Source organism: Eubalaena glacialis, chromosome 1 (genome assembly GCF_028564815.1).
Source record: "Eubalaena glacialis isolate mEubGla1 chromosome 1, mEubGla1.1.hap2.+ XY, whole genome shotgun sequence".
In the NCBI taxonomy this organism is placed as follows: Eukaryota; Metazoa; Chordata; class Mammalia; order Artiodactyla; family Balaenidae; genus Eubalaena; species Eubalaena glacialis.
Genome location: NC_083716.1, coordinates 233,379,012 through 233,396,823, shown reverse-complemented (window position 1 = coordinate 233,396,823; position 17,812 = coordinate 233,379,012). Strand labels below are relative to the sequence as shown.

At 50.7% G+C, this 17,812-nt stretch overlaps 1 protein-coding gene across 2 annotated transcripts in view; it reads right to left on the bottom strand.

Moving 5' to 3' along the window:
• EFHD1 (EF-hand domain family member D1) overlaps nt 1–17,812 on the bottom strand; it is a 39,605-nt gene that overhangs the window by 11,312 nt on the left and 10,481 nt on the right. For both annotated transcript variants that reach the window (XM_061205946.1, XM_061205940.1), the window contains exon 2: nt 6,032–6,179. In XM_061205946.1, the coding sequence (XP_061061929.1) occupies nt 6,032–6,179 (148 nt within the window). The remainder of the gene's footprint in view (nt 1–6,031; nt 6,180–17,812) is intronic.

Below are 17,812 nucleotides of genomic sequence, written 5' to 3'. Positions count from 1 at the left end.
GTAAATATTTAATCTCAAATTTATTCTGATTTGTCATGTGAAGTTTATCATTAACCTTATTTTCTTCCAAATGGTTAGCTAGTAATCCCCACATCATTTATTGAATAATCCACCCCCTTCCTCCAGATTCAAAATGTGACCTGAATGAATTTGTCTTTAAAGCCAACTTGTACTAAGACCTCTGCAAAATAAATTTTTAAATAAATAAATAGGCCAACCTGAAAGAGCTGTCCCTGCCCCTCCCCACCCCCACCTGCACGTCCTTCCATCACCCCCAAGGAAGTTTTATGGCTTTTTACTTCCCTTCTTTAAAAAATTTTTGTGAATTTATCTATCAGACATCGTCTATCCAACTTCCATAATTTATTTTTCCATCTAGAAAGAATAAAAATTGATGTATTCCAAGTCATCCCAGAAAGAGGCTCCTCCAGGTTTTCAAATGCCTAAAATATGTGTGAAATTTCAGTTTTCAGGGGTTTTTTTCATGACCATCTCCTCTAAAGATTGTCTTCCCCAAGAGGAAAGAACATTAGCTAAAGCAGAGTGAGAGGTAAGACAACTTCAGCACGCTTTTTCCAAATTCCAACTTGTGTCTTTTACTGCCAACGCTCTTAATCCCTAGAGGGAAGCGTGTTTCATTAAGTGAAAGTCTCGGCTTCCACCACGACCACCCCAAAACGCCTTGCCGGCAAGCCTTTCTTTGTAATTCTTGCTTCAGGGGTCCTAACTCCACTGTGGACATCGCCAAATACAAAGCAAGCGGTAAAGCAAGATGCTCCAGGACTTTCAGGTTCACGGAGGCCACCATGGTCAGCTTGACTCTACAGAAGCGCCACGTTCACCCACCTGCAGCTTCAAACTCTCTCACTAGAGGCCGGCAGAGACTCAGTTTGCTGCAGACTATCTGAGCCAGAACACTGGCTCCAAAGAAGCCTTGGAAATCAAGCCTACTGAAGGAGGTGAGGCCCCCCAAGAATAGGATGGGGGAGAAGGGGGCAGGGGGACGGTTGTGGTCGGGCTCTCATGGAAGAGACTGAAGCAGCCAAGACTTCAGCGCTGCAAACGTGACCCTCGGGCAGAGAGAAGGAGTAAAATACCCATCCATCCCTCAGTGCCCCACCCATCCTTAAAGCACTTAGTTACAGAAGCCACCCCCCTCCCCAATGCTCCATACGGTAAACACAAAACAGATAGCCCCTCCATACCAGGGAGGCAGCTTAGGGAAGATGGAGCACTGCCCCCAGCCTAGCAGCAATCCAAGTGACCTGACGGGGAGGGGGTGTCTCTTCATCTCTGAAACTCATTTTTCTCACATCTGCAGCAGAGATGACAATGTTGGTATTTACAGAAGGACTTAAAGTATTCCTCAAGGGTCCCGGCCACCTGTGCTCACTCTCGCTCTGCCAGCTCAGTGGGTGACCACCAGCAGCTCTGTCCTAACTTAGGGGTCCCCCCAGCCCCAGCCAGTTAAAGAAGAAAAAAAAAAATCCAGCTCAACCTGAAAATGTTCAGCCTTCCCTAAAGCATGCCAGACTTTCCCATTTAATGTATTACAATCACCAACCCCTGAATGACAATTTCTCCAACTGCCCAGCCTTGTTTGTCTCCCTATTTATAGTCCACAAAGACTGGTATGTTGTAGAGAATTGGAAAGTGTCCTAGCTGTGACTCTGAGCAAAGAGGGGGGAGGGAAGGAGAAGCAGAAAACAAAGAAACAGAGAGAACTAACAAAGCTAAAAAGCAGTTTCAGACACAAGCTGTCAAACGCTTCTGATAAATTTAAGGAAATTTTTTTTTGATTGAATTTTTTTTAAAGATTTTTTTGATGTGGACCATTTTTAATGTCTTTATTGAATCTGTTACAATATTGCTTCTGTTTTATGTTTTGGTTTTTTTTGGCCGCAAGGCATGTGGGATCTTAGCTCCCCGACCAGGTATCGAACCTGCAGCCCTTGCACTGGAAGGCGAAGTCTTAACCGCTGGACCGCCAGGGAAGTCCCAAATTCAAGGAAATTTAAAATTTCATGGCTCTGATTGACGATGCAAACACTTGCCCACATTAGTTAGAGCTCTCAGATGGCAAGTGACAGAAACACACTTGTTGGTTTAAGTGAAAAGGAGGTATTCATTATACAAAAAGGATGTCTCAAAAACCCAAGGGTAAAATACAGTGACCTGGAAGAGGACTGGAACAGGGAGAGGCAATGTTCTCAGGATTGGAGGCAACATTCCCTCTCGAGCTCTTGTGTCTGGACCACGTGGGAGAAAATGGCTGCCCCACATTGAGTTATTCTTATGGGAAGAGCCACCTGCACAGCGAACGTGCAGCACTTCAGCCCCAGTTTCAAATTCCCAGATAGGGAATCCAACTGACCTAGTCTAGCCAGAGGTCCATCCATGGTCCAATCAACCATGAACAGGCAGGGGTGCAACCCAGTACAGCCAGGGCTGCCAGGGACCCACCCCAGAGAGGGTAAGGTGGGAGGAGAAAACAGGACCTACAGTTCTCAGTACTAACATGTAATCTAGTAAACCCCTTATCCAGCCTTTGTACAAAACTACCACACATCTGGTCTTGGAGCAATTCGCTTTGAGACAGATGTAATGGAATTAGCAAGGACTACAAGAAAAAGAGGGGAGGATATTAAGGCCTCGCTGTCTGCCTCCAAAGGAGAATGAGGTGGTGAGTGCCTGGAATAGGATTCTAGATCCCTACAGCTATGGACATAGAACTGCTAACTCTGGTCCATCCTTATGACTTCTTCTACATGTCTGTACACGTACATAAACCATAAATGCAAACAATTATATATTTTTTAAATTTATTTATTTATTTTAATGATTACTTCTTTTTAAAAATATTTATTTATTTATTTTTGGCTGCGTTGGGTCTTCGTTGCTGCGTGCAGCCTTTCTCTAGTTGCAGAGAGCGGAGGCTACTCTTTGTTGCAGTGTGCAGGCTTCTCATTGCGGTGGCTTCTCTTGTTGCAGAGCCACGGACTCTAGGCACGCGGGATTCAGTAGTTGTGGCTCGTGGGCTCTAGAGCGCAGGCTCAGTAGTTGTGGTGCACGGGCTTAATTGCTCCGCGGCATGTGGGATCTTCCCGGACCAGGGCTCAAACCCGTGTCCCCTGCACTGACAGGTGGATTCTTAACCACCGCACCACCAGGGAAGCCCTAAACAATTATATTTTATATACAGTTTGGAAATCTGCTTTTGTCCCTCCTTTTTACATTGTCAACATGTGTTCTCTGGTCATCAAACACTGTGCTATTGAATACATCATCATTTTTAATGGTTCCATATATGCCATCTTCTAAAATGCCCCTCTTGTGCATATATTATTTTCATAATTGGAAGAGAAATGGTTTAAAAGAAAGATCGATTTCCTTGTATGTTGGGGGAAAGTAGCTTTTATTTAGATGTAACTCACTTCAGTTGAGTTAATCCAAAGAAAAAGAAAGGGAATACAAACTCACCAAGCACCTACTAAGTGCCAGGTCATGAGGACACCTGTGATGATGGTGGAGCTGTTGACTATGGTGCCTCGTGGCACATGACCTGGATCTAGCCAATCACAGTACCCTGGATGCAATGACTGGTGCAGGAGGTGGGCATGTATCCCTATTAGGGCCAATCAGAAGCCTTCTCCTGAGACTGGTAGGGACTCTGGGAAAAAGAAGCCCTCTATCCCCTGGGACAATGTAGCCTGGAGCTGCCAGCAGCCATCTTGTCATATGCCAGGGACAACACCCTATTTGGAAAGAAAAGATGAGGTGGACACAGAAAAAAGCACATTCAAGATACGGCAAGAGGAAGACCCTGGATTACCTGTGACTAAAGCACTTCCACTTCGTCATCTCCCAGGTATGTAAGCCAATAGTTGTTTGTTCTTTTCTTGTTTAAATTAGCTAGCATTCTCTTTCCCTCACTTGCAATCAAGAGTTCTAACTGATGGAGGCATAGAAAGAGAACTTGGCTCTCGAAACAGTCCTGAGCAAAAGCTATTAACAGTCCTATTTTAAGGACAGAAAAACTGAAGCTGAGAAGTAAAATAACTTGCTCCAGTTATGCAGCTCTGTGTGGAAGATGGAGGTTGGGCTGTAAGCCTCTTTTCATTACACAAACACAGCATCGGCCCACTAGTGGCTTACAACATGTGCAGAAACCAGCAGAGTGAGATACTAAGAGCAGGAGGTTAGGCTGTGGAGTATTAATGGCAAATGCATCTACATGTCCAAATCCTGTACCTCTGGGTACAACTCCTAGAGCTGGGACCACAGTGGGGCTCTGAACTGACAAAAGACTGAATGTGAATGCCACTGGAGGCCTGTAGGCAGGTTGAGGACCCACAACAAAACCCTTTGGAGATGTCCAAGCCTCTGATGTCCACCATCTGTGCGAAATGGCCAAGCCAGCAGCTAACCAAAAGCTAACTGAGCATCTTGGATGCAGAGAGGGGCACATTTGGGTGGCTCCTGAGTAAAACAGGGGGAGGGATTGTGTCTTAGCTCAGTTGCTGACTTGCACAGACTTTCTAAGCACCCTCAATTTCTGTTCTCCAGAGGTCACAACTTTGCCGTAGAAGTTCTTTCCCCAACCTTGCCTCCAAAGCTTCGCCAAGGCAGGATCCTTTACCTTCTATACTCCAGGGGTACCCAGATTGGAAAGAGCCAATGCCCAGCACGATGTATGAATGATACAAAGGAACCAAATGAGAGGCGAGGGAGACAGAGAGGCAGCTGGGAAGTTGAATGTGGTGAATGATGGGGGGAGGCTGTAACCCAGGCCCAGCCTTGAGCTGGGACCTGATTTCAGGCAAGTGCTGACCCTTTTGGTCTTCTAGCTCCTTAGCCTTGAAATGAGAAGTCTGGTACCAGATTATCCTGAGCGCTATGCCCAACACAGGTTTTCGTGATCCATCTCCATATCCGCCAGTTCAGGAAAGGAAGAGATGGGAGATTCTGGAGTTGATCTGTGGGCAGTGAGAGGCAAGGCCAGCTGGGGAAGGGACTCATGGCTGCTAGGTCAGCTGCAGAGACCCCCAGGAAGAGCATCCAAAGGCCCTATCTAGCCTGGAAAGATGACCAGTATTTGGCTAAAGTTCTCACTCTCAGAAACCAGGATGCCTGCACTCCACTCTTTCTGGAATAACCAAGGTTAAACACCAGGAGACAAGAACAGTCCTCTCTTCTCTCAATTCCCAAGGGCCCCAAAAGAGACACGACTGAAAATGAGACCACAGCAGCTGGGCTAATGTCCAAGTCTTTAGCCTGGATGGTGTCGCTAAAGTTATTCTAATAACAGGTCACTGACATATCTAAAAACCTTTCCGCAAGACTCAAACACACAAAACATGGAATTCCCTTCCTTGTGGAGCTGCATCCTTGCCATGGAAGAAACCCAATGGCCTTGAGATTTATTCCCCAAAATAAAAATGGCTGAGGTTTTCATCCATTGGGGTATCAGGTGACGCCATGTGCTCTTCCAGGAAGATATCTGTACGAACACAATTTCAGGGTTTCAAAGACCAAAAAAACCCATCCTTGGACCTGTTTGGAGGGAAAGGTCCATGGGCACAGAGTCAGACCCTTTGTATAATTTCTTTTTTCTTTCTTTCTTTCTTTTTTTTTTTTTTTACTATTTTTAAATGCTTGTTATAAAATTAACAGTTTAAATATATTTTTTAAGTATAAAATTATAAAACCACCAACACTTTGCACCCACAAACATCCACAATGAATATTTTGGTGAACATCCCTCCAGATTTCTCAGTACTTACCATTTTACCCAAATGAGGTTATCCTACCCACACTGACTTTCAATCTGCTTGCTGAGCATTTTTTCATGCCAGCACTGCGGTTCACTAGCTCCTTAAATTTATTTTAAAAAGCAGAACTGTAGGTTAAATATCCAAGCAGCACTCAAGAGAGGCCAAAGCCATTTGCACTCCAGGGGATGGTAAATCTGCGAGTCCTCTCAGGGCCACCCCCCTCCTCCAGGGGCTCAGGGCCAGCAGGACGCAGGTACCTCACGGAAGCTGAGTTTGCCATCAAAGTCCTCGTCCACCTCCTTGATCATGCTCTTCAGGCCCAGATGGGTCTGGGGGGCCCCCAGCTTCTCCATCATCAGCTTCAGCTCCATCAGGTCAATGAAGCCATCCCTTCCGGCATCATACCTGTAGGTCAAAGGCAGGGCGCTGGTGAGGGATGGCCATGGCCAGGACCAAAGGACACTTGTTAATCTACCAAATGTGTAATGCTTTTGGCCTTATTTACTGAAAAATGACTCAGAAGACTCCTGCCTTGCAGTGCCCACCCGGGTCACCGCTTTGGAAGGGTCCCCTCTCTCTCCTCCAACACCTCTGGGGCTCTGCGGGATATAACTCAAAGTGGGTCTTGTACTGCAGGAGTGTTTTCACGTCTTTCAACTCCTTAATTAGGCCATACGTTTCTTGAGGAAAAACATGCTCGTCTACCTTGATTTTTCCCAGTTTGGGTCAACGAACAGCAACTGAACCTCCTGATGCTGGACCATAGAAGAGCTGCTGCAGGGCGCCCCACGCACCCACTCTATTACGTGGAGCAACTGACAGTTCTGGAAGCCTCCCCTTGGTCACCGGCCCCTGGGTCTCCGCCGCTCCCAGTTCCACCAACCCCTCCTCTCATCCTCTGGTCTCCTGTCTCTGGAAACTGCTTCCCGCCCTGGTGCTGGGCTGTGAGTCAGGCCTGGCCCCAGCACTGCGGTTTCATGCTTTGCCCTCCAGCTCACAATCTAGTCTCCAGGTCTGAATGGTCACACCTGTGTGTCACAGATGAGCGGGGTGGTGGCTCTGCCCTCCTGGCCAAGTTTCGACACAGAGCCAGCACCTCTGCTGGCTGTCCCCCCACCCCCCAGCCACCTGCAGGAAACGACCCCAGCCTCCCCATGGCAGGGGTCCTGGCCCTGCCCTCTACTCCCGAGTGCCTGGTCAGCCCCGTGGAGCCCTCCTCAGCCTTCTGTCCTTCTGCCCCGGTCACTCCACCACCCCCGCCCTTCTCTATGCACTTGGGCTATTATGGAGCTTCCTCACAGACTCGCTGGCTCTTTTCCCGTCAAGTCCATCCCATTTTCCGCTCCCCAGAGATCACCTGTTGCTCAGGTATGAACATCATGCTTTAAGAAACAAATCCGTTCATAATAGCTCAAAGGCAGAAACAACCCGAGTGTCCACTGACAGATGAACAGATAAACAAAATGAGATATATCCATACAGTGGGATATTATATATTTACACAATAGAATATTATTCGCCATTTAAAAAATGAAATTCTAATACATGCTACAACATGGATGAACATTGTCAACATTATGCTAAGGTTGAAATAAGCCAGATGCAAAAGGACAAACGCTGCATAATTCCACTTATATGAGGTATCTAGAATTCATAGAGACAGAAAGTAGTTACCAGGGACCAGGGGAAGCGGGGGGTGGGGGTGGGGGTGGGGTTATTATTTCATGGGTTCGAGTTTCAGTTTGGGATGAGGAAAAGGTCCTGGAGATGGGCGGTGGCGAGGGTTACACAAGAATGTGAACGTACACTGATCTCAACACTTACACGGTTAAGATGGTCAACGTAAAAATCAAATACATGAACAAACAAACAAAACAGGCTTCTTCACTGTCTATCACCCCCCAGCCCCAGCTCCACAAAAGAAACCACCATTGTTAGGAACCACAGTACCAGCTGCCAAGAAATGTAGCCTGTGGGCAACCAGAAATCTAACCCTGTGGGCTGGTGGTATTTTGAGGCCCATGTGGTCACGCTGGAGATGAGGCCCAGTACTCCCCAGTGTGCCCTGCTCCAGCCACAGTGGCCGACTCATGCCATTCCTCCCACCCAGAACATACCTCCACCCATCCTCCTCGGTCGCCCTTTCTGTCCCCTGGAGCCGGGGGGCCGCCCTTCTTCCTCTGATCGCTGGCAGCCCTCTGTACCTCAGCAGACACCACCTCCTTCAAGCAGGTCTGCGCTCCCGCCGGGCTCCCACTCCCTCCCTGCCTGGAAGCACCACGCCGTGAGATGCTACAGGACACAGACAATATCCCTGGAATCCTGTCGGTGAGCTCTGAGGACCCTGAAGGACAAGACAGGTGTTCCAGTGTGGTTTCCAGGAAGCGGGCAGAGTGTATGAATCACAGATGGACCAGCCCAGGATCGAGTATTATCAAGGGATGGCACTTAAAAGAGGAAGCAATGATTGCCGCGGGTCCCCTAAAAGTAATTCAAGGATTGGCCTCATTTACTTGGTTTTTAACTTCTTTTTACGGATTTGTTTTGTTTTGTTTTGTTTTGGCACAGCATGAGGGATCTTAGCTCCCCGACCAGGGATCGAACCCATGCCCCCTGCAGTGGAAGTGTGGAGTCTTAACCAGTGGACCGCCAGACAAGTTCCCACTTCTTTTTAAAATAACAGCTTTATTGAGATATAATTTACATACCATAAAATTCACTCTTTTAAAATTGCACAACTCAGTGATTTTTAACATGTTCGCAAGGTTGTGCAGCCATCATCACTGTCTAACTCCTCAACATTTTCATCCCCCCAAAAAGAAATCCATGCCCTGTAGCAGTCGTTCCTCACACCCCTCTCCCCAGCCCCTAGCAACTACCAGTTTGCTTTCTGTCTCTACGGTTTTGCCTATTCTGGACACTTCATATAAATGGCATCACATGATATGCGACCTTCTGTGTCTGGCTTCTTTCACTTAGCATAATGTTTTCAAAGTTCACCCAGCTTGTAGCACATGTCAATCAGTACTTTATTCTTTTTATTCATTGCTGAATAATATTCTATTGTATAAATATACCATATTTTGTTTATCCATTCACCTGCTGATAGATGTTTGTGTTGTTTCCACTTATGGCTGTGATGAATAATGCTGCTATGAATACTCACATACAAGTTTTTGTGTGGACATTTGTTTTCATTCCCCTTGGGTATATAACCAAGAGCAGAATTGCTAGGTCATATGCTCATTTGCTTTTGAAACAGGGTTGTCAAGCTGGTCCAACAGAAAACTATGATGACTGATCTATTATCTCTACCAGAGTCAGCAAGCCCCCTCTATTAGGCTTCTGGGGAATGCCAGGGAATGCCATACAATTCAGCGGCTTGCCTGTTACGTGTAGGGCCACCTAGGAAGAGTGCTGACTATCAAATTTGCTGGTGACACAAAGCTGGGACAGAATCTAGGCCCAAAGGATCTCAGCAAGCTGGTGATGGCCGGAACTGGGCTCTGTGTGTGGACATGACAGAGACGGGTATTAGCCAAGCACAAGGAAGACCTTTCTGGCAAAAACAGCTAACACAAGACCTGAGGTGAGAAGAGCTCTTACAAACAGGCCGGAGGGATGGTCTCTGTTACAGGGAGTCCTAGTCAAAGTAAACAGGCTTCTTTAGTGTGGAACTTTCCAGAGCCTTCCATATGGTCACGTGTCTGAAACTTACCAGAGGGAAACAGCACCCAGACTCATCTGACCACACAATCCTCTGTGTTCAGGGATTTTCCACTGGAGGAGGCACGTCTAAGCAATCGAGTGTTCCAAGGAAAACACTTTGGGAAGCGCTCCTCAGGGCAATTCTACCTTAGGCAGGCAGCCCGTTAAACGGCCCCTATGTTCCCCTCCAGGCCAAGATTGTGAATGAGTGTCCTCTGCCCGCTGCTCAGCGAACAGTGCACATTCTTGCGAAGTTTGCAGAGGAGACTGAAGCCACGAAGGGGGATGCATTCAAGATGTGGATCTTTCGGAGCAAAGGCAGAGGTTTGGTGTCTGAACGCAGAGAAGAAAGGAAGGAAAGTGAAGGGAGGACGAGAGTAGCTGAAAAGCTCAGGGGTAAAGAGAGGGGAGGGGGCCCCAGAACAGGAGTTGAATTGGGGCAAGATAAGAAAAGGTCAGGGAACAAGGCAGGAATTTGTCCTCACCCAGCAGGGGCAGGAAGGAGCAGGGCTCCCCGCTCACCTGGACCCACAGCTAGCTCAGCCTCCCCAGCACAAACGGCAGTCAACATAGGGTCATGGCAGAGAGGGGCTCGGAGACCTTATCCCTGGCATTTCTCTGGGGTTCTAACTGAGAAGAGTCAAGAAGGGTTGGAAAACCTCTTTTAGGCCCTCAAGCCGGAAACGTTCTCCAGGCCTAAGAAAGAGGACAAATATGTGAGAAAGGGCCTTGGCAAAGTCTGGGTGGCAGGTTAAAGGAATTCCAATTTCTTTCAATAGGCAGGAAATTTTGGTTTGACCACTTTGGTGAGTATGTGCCTGGGAGCAAAAGCACACCACCTCGGTGGGCAAATCTCAGACAGAAGAAAGGGTCAGGGGACTTCCATGGTGGCACAGTGGTTAAGAATCTGCCTGCCAATGCAGGGGACACGGGTTCGAGCCCTGGTCCAGGAAGATCCCACATGCTGCAGAGCAACTAAGCCCGTGCACCACAACTACTGAGCCTGCGCTCTAGAGCCCGCGAGCCACAACTACTGAACCCACGAGCCACAACTACTGAAGCCCATGTGCTTAGAGCCCATGCTCTGCAACAAGAGAAGCCACCGCAATAAAGCCACGCACCGCAACCAAGAGTAGCCCCCGCTCGCCACAACTAGAGAAAGCCCACTTGCAGCAACGAAGACCCAATGCAGCCAAAAGTAAATAAATAAATTTAAAAAAGAAAAAAAAAAGAAAGAAAGGGCCAGGTGTCCTGCCGGGAGCACCAGTTTGGCACACGAATAAAGCCAGTGTGTGGACTGAGAGGGGATGTCTCCAAGGCAAGAAGGGCAGGAAAGAAAGGGGTCACGGGTCAGCCACTGCCTCAACTCCCAGGGACTCAGCAAAGACTGCGTCCCTTTGTTCCTGCCTGAAGCACCAGCCAAGCCCATAGTTAAGTCCTGGGAGGAACATAAATTGACCACATTAGTGGTGTCCTCGTCCCTCCCCGTGGAACTGGGATTTGTAATCCAGAAGTGCATCCTTCCCTCTTTAAAGTGACCATCTCCGAGGGTTTGTCCACAGCCACTTCCTTCAGGGCCTGCATAGGCAAGACAGGCAGGAAAAACCTCCCAGGTCCCCCTCATCAACTTCCTGTTTCATCTGCTCCTCTCAAAGCATCCGACTACCATATGCGTTCCGCGCACACAATGGGATTCAAAGCCCCTAATAACTACAACTAGCCTGCTTTGCAGTTCACAACACATTGTCTCATATACTAACCCTTTCATCTTTACGACAGTCCTATGAAGAATTCATAATAGCCGCCTGCGTTTACTGTTTATTGAGCGCTCACTAAGTGCCAGGCACTGTGCTAAATCACCTGATTTAATTCAGCGGTGCTGTGAGGTGGTAATGAGTCACCCCATTTGACAGGTCGTGAAAGCTGAGGGGTGCAGTGAAGCCAATTGCTGTGGACCAGAACTAACCTGGCGCTTTCAAGCGGGTGCTCGGCTTCACGTGGGAACAGGGAAGGCAGGAATGACCACGAACTAAGCTTCTACTATGTGCCCCTTAACTCAGTGGGGAGCCAGGGGATGGATAGAGTGCAAACACAATGTCCCAACAAACAGACCACTAGTTAACTGTGCGATTCACACCTTTTACAATTTATATCTGATGACTTTGGCAGAAATAATAGGAGCCATGTTGCTGAGTCCCACATGTGTGTGGGTTCTGATTCTGGTCTCGGAGTGCGGTATCGCCAGCTGCCCACATATGCAACATTATTCACTTTTGCCCGAGAGAATACCGATGTCTCACAAACATTTGAAGAAACGGTCTCACCAACACAGCCCTTCAAATAGATTTGATCCGCTTTAACCCTCCAACACTCCTTTAAGGAATGTCACACTGTCAGGCTGACGAAGAAACCAAGCCCACCTAGGTCAACCAACCGAAGGTCACTAGGCCCAGTGAGGTTAGCCCCGAGGCATCCCCACTTGATGCCCAAGCCCACAGCCCGACCACAGGGCTGGGCAACACCGCCACCAGACGTAGGTTTGGGGGAAGGAGGACTTGATAGCAGGTCGGTCCTTACAGGATGCCAACGTGGCCCCTCCAGTGACAGTTGACAGAGACAAGCCAGCCAAAGCTGAGGCAGAGAAGTGTCCTGGGGAATCAAGGTGTTAAATGGATAAAGGCCCTTCTGAAAGCTGTAGGACAACTTCAGCAACACATTTCACCGTGGGTGTGCTTGAAGGAAGCGTGAGGTGAGGACCCCTGGCAGAGGCCCCCAAGGCTGGACCGGGGGCAGAGCACTCACCCTCAACCTGCTCAGAGCCCCTCTCCTCAAGTAACTGCAGCGTGAGGACCCCCTGAGACAAGGCCATCTGCGAACAGGTGACCTTATGCCAAACTTCTGGGCCCGTGGGAGAGATGAATGCAGTCGGATTTGTTTTCTTCATTCTGGAAACCTCCTTTGCTTCCAGCCCCTCCACAAAAATTCCATCACATTCCTTGCAATTTGGAATCCAGCCCCACGGAAAGGGAGCAGCACCTAGAAGAACCTGCCCAGGTCAGGCCCACCTGCACTGCCCAGCTGGCAGGGCCACCCACTAGGTGTGGGACCAGGCCCCAGGGGAGTCAGGGAGGGAGCTCCAGCCCTAGGCTCATCTGGGGCTCTCCTTCTCCCTACAAACCTGGCCTAAGCTGCATCGCTCTCCCCCTATTTCTTTTTTTTTTTTTAATAAATTTATTTATTTATTCATTTATTTAATTTTTGGCTGCATTGGGTCTTCGCTGCTGCACGCGGGCTTTCTCTAGTTGCAGTGAGCGGGGGCTACTCTTTGTTGCGGGGCACAGGCTTCTCATTGTGGTGGCTTCTCTTGTTGCAGAGCACAGGCTCTAGGCGCGCGGGCTTCAGTAGTTGTGGCTCACGGGCTCTAGAGCGCAGGCTCAGTAGTTGTGGCGCACGGGCTTAGTTGCTCCGTGGCATGTGGGATCTTCCCGGACCAGGGCTCGAACCCGTGTCCCCTGCATTGGCAGGCGGATTCTTAACCACTGCGCCACCAGGGAAGCCCTCTCCCCCTATTTCTAACCATCAAAATATTTCCTTGCCCCGCCTCCCGGTAGTTTATATCTTTCAAATGCTTGCAGGCTCATTGGAGTTCCCTTAAGCCCTAGGCTCCTCCCCCTACCAACATCTTAGCTCCCTGTACCAGTTTTTTCCTATAATTTAAATTTTAACCAAGATTTTTCTTATTAAAGGCAATCCAGGATATTAAAAAAACAAAAAACAAGAAACCTCACTCACAACTCCAAGACCCCGCATCCTTGTTTGTTTCCTAGGGCTTCCTTCTAGCCCTCCTCTGGATTGGTGAGCTTTTTCCATGTTTTTGCTTTAAAATGTCCTCATTCCCTTCATCTTCCTAATCTCCAGGATCTGTTAGGGGGAGATTCCAGTTCCATCAGCACTGCACATGGCCCTGCAGACACAGGCCTGGGTGCAAAGCCAGCCCTGCCATTCATTTGGGAGAGACGGGCTGCCGAGCCCACTGCAGGCTGACTATAACTGAGCTGTCTGCGCCTTGCAGAGCTGTAGAGGGGCCAACAGGAGATAACACACCAGCACTGGACCCCGGCACCCAGTAAGCAAGCAATGGGAGGGAGCTATATTTAAAAGTAGGACCTGTCTGCAGCCGTGAAGAGGAAGCAGACAACTTCCAGGGCTGCTGCTCTGAAGAGCTGCCCACACCCACTGGCCTCAAACAGCCTCTACCATCTTTAGCATTCTGGGGGAAACCCAAATCCACAGGCTGCTGTGGCCCCTTGGGCTGAATTTCCAGGAAGCCCTTGATGAGTGATTCTCATCGCCCCGCCTGTCCTGTGTGAGAGCATCACATCTGTCTTCCAAGGGCTCACTTGAAAAGGCTTCCCAACTCAACTGATTGGGGTCATCACTGGTCAGGGGAAGGGGGTGGATTGAGGCAGGATGGGCTGAGATCCCTGAACTCTGGGCCCACCACCCTGATTGCCTATGACCTGGGAAAGCTCCTGGCCTGGCCAGAGGGGCCCAGGTAACCCCTAATCCTCACCCCACTAAAGGCCTGCCAGTAAGGAGACAGCAGCAAGGGCGCAGGGGCTGGTTTCCAATGTCCGCCCAGTGCTGGTCCATGAATGGCTTGCTCTCTCAGCTCCACTGTGCAGAGCCCCTGGGTTTTCTTGGTTTTCACCTCCCCAGAATAATCCTGCTATCAAGGAAGAAAGAAGCAGGCCAGCCTTTGTCTGCCTGAAACTCAGCCATCAGAAACTCCCCAGGGATCCCCAGGGGATAGGGGGGTTCTTAGGAGGATTGCCCCAGAAAATGCCTTACTCTTAGTGTTGGGGGGAACCGCCTACACCTCAGAGACCCAGAACATGGGAACACACCGGCTTTTCTCCAGAAAGGCCTTGTATGGGAAACATGCACTGCCTTTTCAGACAGGCAGGCTCTGGCAGCCTCTCAAAGTGTGGTCCCCGGACCAGCAGCATCACGGTCATCCAGGATTATTCGAAATGCAGAATTTCAGGTCCCTTCCCAGACCTGCTGAATCAGAACCTGCATTTTCACAAGATTCCCCGTGTTGCCCAGGTTCTTTCAACTAGGAGAAGGGCACTGTGCCAGACTATCCCCAGAGCAGGTAGCCCTTCCTGGGGCTTTCCTGCTTCTCCCGTGGGTGTCCCTAACTGTGCCTATCCAGATGAGCCTCAGGGTCCCCCGAGCCCATAGGACTGTTGTTCCTCCGTGCTTCTCTGCCTGCCCCTTCTCTGAGGTCCTGGTTTCCTGTCTTTTGTGTAGGTCCCCCTTAGCTGTCAAATTATCTGCCCTTTCTTTCCTCCCTCTCTCCCTCCCTCTCTCCCTCCCTTTCTCCCTCTCTCTCTCCCTCCCTCCCCTCCTCCCTCCCTCCCTCCCTTCCTTCCTTCCTTCTGATTTGCTGCAGACTGAGAAACCACATCTCCAAGTGTGTTACAACTGCATGCAAAGTAAGAGAAAGCAGGATCCCAGGAAGGGGGACTCTGAGGAATTAAGTACAAAACCTTGAGCCCAGAGTCTGATTTCCAATCAGGCTGCTCCCAGCCGCCTCTGTGGGATGAACGTCTGGCTCTTCGAGTCACCTGGCTCACATCTACCTGGGGCCTCTCCAGAGCAGAAGAAAAGCACAAAGACCAGTCCCAGCGGGGAGGCAGATGTACAGACAGTTGAGCTGTGATAAGGCCGGAGCATGGGCAGAGCTGGCTCTAACAGGAGTGAGTGTGCAGAGCCCTGGGAGGGAGCCCCTGTCACCAGTGCAGTCCAGAGGTGCCGGGATGTCCCAGAAGGGGGGGAGGGGGCCAGCTCCCACAAGGCATTCTGGGAGAGCTGTGTCCTCTTACGGGTAAGAAGGGCTACCCCCAAAGAGTGTGAAGCAGAGAAGTGACCTCAGATGGCTGTTTCAGAAAGACCCCTCAGCTCGATGTGCAGGATGGATTTAGGGGGGCAGTGGGGGGGAGAGTGGAGTGAGCGGTTGGGGGGCATGCAGTAGTCCTCGCTGTGGAGAGGTGCAGGGAGAGAGAAGGTGAGCTGGGAGTGGCACTGGGGTGCAGGTGAGCGCCAGCTTCACCTGTCCTGTGCACAGCCAGTGCTGCGGGGACTCGCTCCTGGGAAATATCCTTCTTTTTCTGGTAAGGGGCCAACATCTTTACAGGCTGCAGGAGACCAGTTGGGTCTCCCTAACCACAGCCTCCTATAGTTCTGCACATGGTGTCTGGAAGTTCATAAAGAAAGGGCAGGTGGCAGGGCAAAGCTGAGGGGCCATCCCCACCCCTACAGAGCACCCACTGTGTGCTCAGGGCCCCGCAAGACAGCAGAGGGGATGCAGAGTCAGGCAGCTGCTACCCAGGCTTTTGAGGCGAGCAGGGAAATCCTCTTTGTCCCAAATACCTGCAGCGGGAGTGCACTGCACCTGCCAGGGACTCCCACGCGGATTCAGGAGGAGAGAGAGCACAGGGTGCACCAAGCTCCCCCAGCCTCGTGCTCTCAGACTGGCTGCCGTAGCTCAGTAGTGGAAAAGACCTCAGATTGGGAGGTTTCAGCTCCACGCAAACTCTCCCACTGATGCCAGCAACCCAGTGTGGAAACAAAGCAAGCCAGCCCCCGTGACCACCCTCCAGAGGAACGTGCCAGTGACAACCAGTTAATAGGCCAGGAGTGCTAAGTGCTTCAGCCACACTGAGGGCACAGATGTCAAGAACCCGCGAGTGACCAGGTAGAGAGGGACAAGCCTTGGAAAGCTTTTGACCTGGCAAGTGTAGCAGGGAACAATTCGGTCTATTGGAGCCTTGCTGGGCTCCTCCTGAGGAAGGTGGAGGGCAGCAGGGGCTGGCAGTGTGCTCCTGGGGTCAGACTGCCCTGGTTCAAGGCCCCGGTGACATCCTGTGCTGTGTGTCCTTGGGCGAGTTACTCTCTGGGCTTTGTCCAGTTGCTGCCAAGATTACAGGAAGACAGATAAACTCTCAGCTTATCCGCAAGCTCATCAGTAAGGGCTCACTTTTTTAGTTTTGGCTCATTCAGAGAAATTTCTCATCAAGAGAAGGACCCTAATCCTGGGGTCTCCCCTTGGTCCTTTTGAAATCGGGGCGCCTTTGCTGGGTTTGGGTAAGTGCAGGCGGCTGGGGACTCACTTGGGAACAGGGAATGGAGCGAGTGGATCTGGGAATTTAGAGCTACCGGCTCTCCATCCAGGAAGGAGGGGGAGAAGGGCATCCCAGGGGACGCCCGCCCTGAGCGCACCCTGATGGAGGCGATGGGGAGGCCACAAGGGCTCTTCTGATCAGGGCTGTCGAAATGAGCCAGGGTGGTTCTTTGCTGTAGTAATGGGGTGTCTCCCCTTGGCTCCCAACACCTCCTATAAAAGGCCTGATGGGCTGGGAAACTGGGCCAGAGGTGCCTCTGGAAACCTAGTTTGCCTGGGAATCCCCAGGAGCCCTGTGGATCTCGGGGGATGGGTGCCCCCAAACAACCCAGGGTTTCCACCCCCAGACCCAGTTAGGCCTGGTGCAGCCCCGGTAGTGATCCACACTCCCTCGACTCCCAAGCCCAGGAGCCAGGGAGGGAAATGGCCAGGGGGAGGCCCTGAGGGAGGGGGAGGTCAGGGGCTACAGGCCCAGTGGAAGTGGACTGTGGGGGGACTCAGCCGTCCCTCCACATAGAAAGGAAAAGCACCTGGGCTGCTAGCCTCTCGGTCTTCAGAGCCTCCACCCACAGCTTCCCTGCCGGTGGCCCCCTTCCAGTGTCCTTCCTCTGGGCTGGCACCACCTTAAATCCAGCAGCCCTGCCAGGGGCCTGGACCTGCAGCTCCCTCAGTGGAAAGAACCTGGGGCTGGAACTGGAGTGACCTAATTAAGGCTGCGACCGCACACCAAGTGGTCACGCGATCTTGGGGACAACCTGAGAAGGTGGTCACTTTCCTTTTTCCGCATCTCACTTACAGGCAGGTGCCCTGTGTCACGCGGTTGGTGGCACTGCTGGAGGGGACTACACAACCCCACCGAAGGCTCCTATTCCTGACAGCCCTGGGAGCTGGGAAGCTCCACTGGGGCCGTAATTAGGGCCTCAGGGCAGCTCCAGAAGCAGAGCTCAGGCCCCTCTACAGAGGTCAAGGTACCCCTGCCCTGCCTGTGGCCCTGGGTCCAGCCCTGGGGACTGAAGGAAGAAAGAAGTCCGCCACCCTCCACCTTAGAGAGCGGACCCTGCTTTCCCAGGGCAAACACCTGGGAGGAGGGGGAGGGGAACCTCCTAAGAATCAACAATAATGGACAGATTGGAAACTGGGG